This window comes from Orycteropus afer, unplaced genomic scaffold (genome assembly GCF_000298275.1).
Source record: "Orycteropus afer afer isolate SDZICR_OR568_19922 unplaced genomic scaffold, OryAfe1.0 scaffold00510, whole genome shotgun sequence".
In the NCBI taxonomy this organism is placed as follows: Eukaryota; Metazoa; Chordata; class Mammalia; order Tubulidentata; family Orycteropodidae; genus Orycteropus; species Orycteropus afer.
Window position 1 is genome coordinate 1370479 of NW_006922097.1, and position 8722 is coordinate 1379200.

At 48.7% G+C, this 8722-nt stretch overlaps 1 protein-coding gene across 1 annotated transcript in view; it reads left to right on the top strand.

Moving 5' to 3' along the window:
• Positions 1-8722, top strand: part of TMEM269 (transmembrane protein 269) — a 14064-nt gene that overhangs the window by 2853 nt on the left and 2489 nt on the right. Inside the window, 4 exon segments of the mRNA XM_007955574.1 lie at positions 542-664; positions 3987-4120; positions 5613-5710; positions 7744-7887. Of these exon segments, the coding sequence (XP_007953765.1) occupies positions 542-664; positions 3987-4120; positions 5613-5710; positions 7744-7887 (499 nt within the window).

Genomic DNA, 8722 nt, shown 5'->3' on the forward strand with positions numbered 1-8722 from the left:
TATATATAGTGATACCGCCTCGGAAACCCAAGGAGGGGTCGCTATGAGTTAGGGCCAACTCAATGGCACATAATACACACACACACACACACACACACATATATATTATTATTAGTGGTTACCAGCGGTAGGAGGGAGGGGGGAAAGGGGAAGCTTTTGTTTTGGGGGCATTGATTTTATGTTAATGGTGGTGAAATATTTTGGAAAAGGACAGCAATAATGGTGGCACAACATGAAAAATGTCATCAATGTCCCTGAGCTATAAATGGGGAAGTTATTATGTTGGCGAATGTCTTGTTGTATGTGTTTTCACCACAATAAAATTAAAAAATGCAAAGCAAAAAAAAAAAAAAAAGTGAGTAGTTGCTGGGTGTGTTGAAGGGTTGTGTGTTGAGCGTTCCATGAGAAGGCTCCTCGGAGGACAATTGAACAGGGTTTGATGGAGGGTAGAGAAATGATTTGGTGCAGTGAGAGCATGTGGGGACACACCAGGGTGACACACTCTATTAATTTAACAGCATTGAACAACTTCTGTTGTCAGGCCTCATGCTGGGCACGGGGGACCTCGGTCTGCACTCAAGTTACTTACCCTGTAGCAGGGGAAGAAGACAAGGTAGGCGTTGATGATACAGAGTGCCAAGTGTCCCACGGTGAGCACAAGGAGGTGTAACAATACAGAGGAGCACCTTTCAGGCTTGAGGGGGGATGTCCAAGAGGTTCCCTAAAGAGGAACACCTCCCAACCTACCACCAAAGGTGCAGAGAAGGGGTCTGAGGGCTCCAGGGGGAATAGAGAGAGGAGGCTGGAGGTGGAGCAGTGCCTCATCTTGAAGGGCTAATGTACCAGGTGAAGTGGTTGGACTCCATCCTGAGGGCACTGAGGGAGCCACTAAAGGCTCACAGGGAACTGGAGAAAGACGTGATCTGCTCCTGCAGGCCACTGCCGTGGCAAGCCTCAGCTCTGCCTCCTCCTCTGAGGAGCCTTCTCTAACCCCTACCAGACTGGGCCCCTCTTCTATGCCCTCCTGGCAGCCAATCACTTCTTTTCTATGCGGGATGAGATACTCCTGCTAACTGAGCTGTTTGAGACATAAGACCAGATCTTTTCTGTATCCCCAGCACCAGGCACTTAGCCTTGCTCCTGATCAAATGTTGGCTGAACGAATGAATTGTTCCTTTTTTCTCTGCATTTCTATAGCCTTTAATCTCAAGCCTATATCTTTTTACTCCTGGGAGTTATACATTATGGTCCCAATCGCATTTAATTGGGAAAGAGAAGTCTTGATTCAAATCCTGACACCACCATTTACTGGGCAAGTCAGTTATCCTGCAACCTTAGTTTTCCCCGTCTATAAGATGAGGAGCCAACCAAGAACAGAGTCTGTAGGTTTCCTCATGCATGCATGAATCTTGTTTGCCTGGACAGACTCTAAGTGCCATGAAGGTGGGAATCAAATGTTCTCCCAGCACCTGGTTCAGGCTGAGCATGTAACCAATACAGTGGCTGGTCCTGTTGGTTGGTAGACAGCAGAGTATAGAGGAAAGAACAGTTAGGGTGAAGCTCTATGTCTTATTCTGCCACTTCCTGTGTGATCGATCTTGAGCAAGGTCCTCCCCTTCTTTGAGTCTTTTTTTTTTTTTTTTTGGCCCACTTACCTGGCCATGTAGGGATAATAACCCTTACTTGACAACTTTTTCAGGGCCAATGGAGATCACAGATATGAAAGTGCTTTGTGAATGAAAGAAATAGCCAAAGAGCACATAGTGGACAATTGATCATTAGTTTAGTTTAGTTTAGTTTTAAAAACAACAACAGCTCTGAAGTAGCCCACAGATGAGGTGATGTCTGGTGACTGGTAGACAGGACCCAGTTCTGCTGACGGGCTCTGAGAGGCAGAAGTGTGGGATGCTGCTCTGCCAGGCAGCAGTGTAGGCTGGGTTAGCAGGTGAGGAGCTACTGATTGATGGGTACTTGAGCAGGTGTTTGGCCTTGCTGAGGTCAGCCCTGAGACTCTGGGCTACTCAGGAGAAGCCACTGCAGTGAGATTATGGGGAAGGCATGTGTGGCCAGACTTTTGTCCCCATCTCCTGCCAGATTTCTCTGGTTCACATTGCTTCCTGTGGTAGGTTTTGAGAGGCCCCAGAAGTCCCAGTGGCTTCAGCGATAGATGAATGAGTGAATGAGCTGGCCTATGGGGGCAGTGAGTCCCATGATGCTGCCTAATGCTCCCCCCCATCCCAAATCCAACAGCCCCTCCCAGCCTCTGTCACATTGATGGCAGGGTTTGTGGGAGAGGAACATCATTTGTCTCAATGCTTGCCCTGCACCAGACCAGAAGGGCATGGAGCTGAACAGAGAAGCTGTCTGGAGGCAAAGCCTCTGCCTCCTCACCTCTAAAAATTAGTGAGGAATAAAAGGGAAACCAGACATGAAAGCAAGTTGGAAGTTGTGTGTTTTATGCAAGTGCAGGATTGCTGTTTGTGGCTGGGGTATTTACCCCAACCAGTGGGCTTCTCTGTTTCAGAGAGGGCTCTTTTCCCAAAAGAGAGTTAGTTTCATAAGCAGCAAGTGTGATTGATCTTAGAGTAAGAACAGAGAAAAGACAAGCTGTGAAAATGGGCAGGACCAGCTGGTCTTCTGCTAACGTGAGAGCCAAGAGGAGTGGGGTAGCTTGCTCCTGCGCGATGATGCCTAAGCTCCCTTCCAGCTTGACATTGATATGATTCTCTAAGTGTTGGTGTCTCGAGCTCCACAAATTGGGACACACTTGCAGCAGCAGATCTCTTCTTAGTTTAACATACTGGTTGAAGTCTGGTTTTTATCCCACCCTGGTGAGCCCAGTCTGTTCATTTAGCCTCAGTTCCCTTTGGATCCATAGGCCTGGGCCTAAACAAGGGAAACAGTACAGTAGTTTGGGGACTTCAGAGTCTGTGGCCAGGCACTCTGGATGCTTCTGCTGGGCTGCACAGTAGTCAGGGGGCTGACTTAGGAAGAGACCTCCAAGCATTTGCCTGGGGGTGTGCCTGGGAGTAGTTATCACAGAGGGGTCTGGGAACAGGTGCTGACCAGAGACACAGAATCCTCAAATGTGGGGTCTGGAAGAACCCTTACCAGTCATTTAGCCCCCACCCCTCATTTAACAGATAGAGGACAGAGGCCTTGAGGGGAGAGCTGCCCAACTCAGAATCAATAGCTGCTTTCTCTGAACAAGGTCCCCTCCCGCCTGCCCGCAGACACCCTTCTGCGGATATTTAGAGTCCACAGAATGTGACTTTGAGCAAGTCTCTCTGTTTTTCTGAACCTCAGTTTCCTCATTCATAAAATGGGCAAAGGTATAGCACCACCTCCAAGGTTGTTAGGATTAGGAGAAGAGATATAAAAAGTGCTTTGTGAGCTCTTTAATGCTGTACATGTTCATTTTAAACATTTTCCCTGGCTTCCCTTTTGGGGCTAGGCCTACTGTTCTTGGGGCTTGTCAGAGGCAGGACCCTGGGACATCTCAGCCACAGTCCTGTCTTCAGGGGGTGAGCTTGAACTGTAGGGCAAAGTGGCTTCCTCAGTCTATTTTCCCGCCAGCCAACCCTTAGTCTGTGACAAAGGGCTGATATCTCAGATGATGGAAGAGCCCAGAACCAGCTACCCTGTGCACCCTGGGGTATGCAAGTGCCAGGAGGGTCAGTATATGGACTGGAGGAAGGTCTGTGTCATGCAACAAGGGGTACAGACAGAGTGGAAACTGTGGTCGTGTCGATTCACCTAGTTAGTTTGCTATTGAGCTTTCCCAAGACACTGTATTTAGCACTTCTGTTTTCACCTCCTGGGACTGAGTCTCTTCCGTCTACCTCCTGCCCATCTTAGTCCAGCCAGTGAAACAGTGTTGTTGGGAGGGTGCAGCTCTGTAATGAGGTTTAAAAGGACAGGTCCCTAGAAGCCACCTTTGGGACTCCTTGACCTTGCCTCTCCTCTGGGCCTCAGGTCTGAATCAGTGCACCAATTTCTTCCTGGCCCATGACCAGAGCCACCCCCAGCTGGATGAATCTTCCTGCAAGGATATTGCCAATGCCTTGTCCCTAGTCAACCTGGTCCTGGGGCTCTTCTCCATCTTCTGCAGCTTCTACAGGTAGGCATGGGACCCAGCAGGCTCTCAGCCAAGAGCTGGAGCCAATGGCATGAAGGAAGGAGAGGGGATGTTAGAGAGCCAGGCATGAAGGCATAGGGATCAACTAGGGGGCAGGGGAAGGTGCAGTGGGTTGGGAGTCAAGGGGCCAAGACCCTAGCATCAATTCTGTAGCATCCTGATATGTGACCGTGGTTAGGTCACATCCTCTTCCTGGGCCTCAGTTTCTCTATCTGTAAAACAAGGGTCTTGCACTATGATCTCTATAATTCCTTTCAGTTCTATTAGTTTAGAATAGTTTTTATGAGAAAATCACATAGTTCTGTTCCCCTGGCTTTAACACCATCATGGGTTAGGCTACTATTCACATTTTCTGATTTTTAAATTAGAACATATGGTCTGGCAGGGTATTTGAAATGAGCATGTTCTGGAAAATCTGAGACATATATTCATCACCCTCCAAAATTGTAAGTGAATTATATATCTGTAAATTGAGTCATATTTCAACGCCCTTGGGAAATCTCAGCCCTTTCAAGACAAATCCTCGGACTGCAAATACCATCTCCCTAATCTGGTTCTCTGTAACCTTCAGCCAGTTACTTCTCCTTTCTGGATCTGTTTCTCATCCATAAAAGTAGATGTGTTGACCTAGTGGCGTCTAAGTTCCCTTCCAGCTTGACATTGATATGATTCTCTAAGTGTTGGCTTCCAGAGCCTCACAAAATGGGACACACTTGTAGCAGCAGATCTCTTCTTAGTTTAACATATTGTTTGGAGTCTAATTTTTATCCCACCCTGGTGAGCCCAGTCTGTTCATTTAGCTTCAGTTCCCTTTAGATCCATAGGCCTGGGGCTAAACAAAGGAAACACTGCAGTAGTTTGGGGGCTTCAGAGTCTGTGGCCAGTCCCTGGGTGCTTCTGTTGGGCTGCACACTAGTCAGGGGTCTGATTTGAGAAGGGACCTCCAAGCATTTGCTTGGGACTCTGGTAGCTATCACAGAGGGATCAGGGAGCAAGTGCTGGTCAGAGGCACAGAATCCTCAAATGTGGGGTGTGGAAGAACACTTATCGATCATTTAGCCCCCACCCCTCATTTCAGAGATGGGGGATGGAGGCCTAGGGGGAGGGCGATTTATCTGAGAATTCACAGTAAGATGGTGGCAGAGACTGGGCTGGACCCAGGCCCCTGCACCTTGGAGTGTGCCTGGAATTTGGAGCTGGAAGGAATCTTCATGATTGCCTAGGGGGTTCAGAGGATCCTCTATGGATTGGGAGTACTGGAGAGATGTAGGCATAGGGGGTTGCTTTGTGGGGGGTGGAGGGGTCATAAAGCTGTGTGTATTTGTACATCAGAAAGGGTGTGAGTGTGCAGGACATGCAGGGACATGTGTGTGAGCAAGGGTAGGAAGTGTGTTAGTGTATTGGGGGGCAGAGCATGGAGTGATTGTCCACCAGAGACTGTGAAAGGGCTGCCCTGATCTGGCCTGCTCTCTAGGAAACCCCACTGTGCCTCCTGGCTGCTTCTCGTCAGCTTCCTATTAGACATGGTAGTTGGGACAATGACCAGACACCTTGGCATCTGCTCCAAATCAGGTAAGTCCAGTCCTCAAAGCCCTAATCCCTCCCTCCTGGAGCATCCATCTCAGGTCACTAGCTCCATCCTCTGATACCCAACAGGCCTTCATCAGTCACCCAGTCCTGTCACATCCCTCCAAGTGCAGCAAGAAAAGCCCAGAGTGGGAGTTAGGGAGTCCCTCCCCACCAGACTAAATCTAGCCCCTCTGCTGGCTCGCTTAGTGATCTTCAGCCAGTTTTTGTTCTGGCTGCAGCTTCCTTATCTGTCCTGCCTCCCTGTTCAGGGTTAGTGGTGGGTGTGGGGTGGCAGGCAGGTAGGATGGTTGGCAAGTGAGGAGATGAAAAAATTACCCCCAAAGACAGCAGCTGTTTTTTTGCTTGAAAAGAGGCTGTGGTAGTTAAAGTTATTTGTCATCTTTGCTGGGCCTGGTTTTGAGTGTCTGGCTGGGCAGCTGGATGTAGTTATTCCCCATGATGAATCAACTTTATGGTGGAATGTACTGTGAGCAGCTGAGTAGCTGCCTTAGGGATGTGGTCTGCTTCCAATATATAAGAAGCAGCTTTGAAGCCTATACAACTATGAGACCAGAAGAACTAGATGGTGCCCGGCTACCACTGTCGTCCACTTGGAAGGGGATCTATGTAGGAGATCCTGGATAGAGAGGGAGAACAATGTGGAACAAAACTCAAAATCATTTGGAGGAAAAAAAAAAAAGGTGGGGACCAGGTTTGCTGGTCCGATAGAGCCTGGTGGAACCACTGAGACTATGGCCCCTAGCTGCCCTTCAGGTCTAGAATTGAATCCACACCTGTGGTTTCCAGCCAAACAAAATACAGGCATGTGAGTTAAACATTTACCTCAAGTAGATACATGCCTTGGAGAGAACAGTCATGGGAGAAAGAAGGGCTGCTTATGCACAGGGAGACAGCTCAGGGGGCAGGAGTCCATGGAGGGATGTACACTGGGAAGAGGTAACTATGGGGAGGAAGCGGGAGGGGAGCTGTTGCATTGTGGTAAACTGTGGTCAATGACATGAGACAAAGTATACGTGAACTGCTGTATGGAAAGTGAAATTGCTCTGTAAATCTTCACCCAAATCACAATTAAAAAAAAAAAAGCAGCAGCAGCAGCAGCTTTGAGAATGTTCTCTGAGTTTCTTTGCACATTTGGTTCCTACATTTGGCTGAGTCATCAGTGTGTGGCCTACCCATGTTGCCTGCCAATCTTGACACTGTTTCTAGACTTGAACTAGAAGACTGCCATGCTGCATGATGATTTTGGGACTGTGCCATTTTACTTGTTGACCTTGGGTTTGTCAGTTTCGACAGCCAGCAGCTGCCTGAGTTAAGAAAAGCCTCCAGCTCCAGTGGGCCGGGGCAAGAGGCAGAGCTGAAGCCCAAGGTTGAGGGCCTTCACCCAGCCCCCTAGAGCTGGCACTTTGAACTTGGACTTCTAGCCTCCTAAACTATAAGAGAATACATTTCTGTTTGATGAAGCATACATTTGTGGTATGTCTGTTATAGCAGCATTAGAGAACCAAAACAGAGGTGTTCGTCGCTTATCTGCTATTACCTAATTTTAATCCAATCCTTTCATGCTAAGGGGAGTTGATGGTGCACTGGTTAAAGCATTTGGCTGCTAACCAAAAGGCTGGTCGTTCAAACCCACCAGCCACTCTGTGGGAGAAAGATGAGGCAGTCTGCTCCCATAAGGACTTACAACCTTGGAAACCCTATGGGGGCAGTTCTACTCCATCCTAGAGGGTTGCTATGAGTTGGAATCTACTCAATGGCACTGCTTATTTTTGGGTTTTCATGCTAGAATGGGAAGAGCAAGACAGAAGAGGGAAAGACTTGTCTAAGGACACATGGTCAATCCCACAGACTAGGAGGAAACCCCAGTATTTAGTTTAAGACCACCCTGAGGGAGCAGCTGTTGCCTGAACCTCAGGATCTCGCTTGTCCCCCTCACCACTCCAGCTCCCCCACCAGAGGAAGCTAAGGTGCCAGGCACATGAGTGCATGTTCTAACCTTGGGCCTTTTGGAGCAGGAGCTGAGCTGAATGACTTTGCTGTCTTCACCACCTTTGGCCTGGCCTCAGCCCTGCTCCTAGGCGTGACTGGGCCTTTCAGTGGACTCCTGGCCATCTTGTATGTGCTAGCTACTTCTTTCCGTCTGTGCTTTTTTGCAACTGGTGAGTGGAGCCCAGGCAACGTTGGGGCCAAGGGCAGGGAACCACAGAGGGGGTGGAGCTGTCTGGATGCCAGAAGCCAGGGTGCAGTGACTGGCTCCTCTTCCCTTTTTGGAGCCCCTTTTCCTTCTCTTGTGTCCTAAGCAGGCAGCTTTGGCAGAGCCCTGGGCTGAGCGGTGGGAGCCCTAGGTTCTTGGGCTATCTCTACCTCTGTCTCACTGTGTGACCTTTGAATGGCGCATGCCCATTCACAGACTCTAGAACTAGAGGGTGTACCCCATTCTCCCCAGACAGGAGAAACCATGCTCTGCAGAGGTCACAAAGGGAGGGGGTGCAGAGGCAGCTCAGGGCTTAGTCTCAGAAAAAAAAAAACCAAACTGTCATCGAGTGGATTCCGACTCATAGTGGCCCCCATTGGGTTTCCAAGGCTACAAATCTTTATGGAAGGAGACTGCCTCATCTTTCTTCCACAGAGCAGCTGTTTGTTTGAACCACTGATCTTTTGGTTAGGAGCACAAATGCCTTAACCACTACACAACCAGAGCTCCTTAGGACTTAGTCTAGAAGATCTCAAAGACCATTTCAGCAGAGACTGACGCCTTAGGGCCAGGGCATATCCCTGTTCCTACCTAGCTGTTTTGCTTTGCCTTGGAAACCCAATGCAAAATGCATCATCGATGTAAACCAATTTATCACTTCTGTTTGTGAATTACCAAATGCTTTACAGCCTGCCACTCCTGCACTTGATTTAAGAGAATTTTATTATCTGAGGAGGGGAAAGGAGCTCTGGTGGCATAGTGCCTAAGGCACTTGACTGCTAACCAGAAGGCTGGTGGTT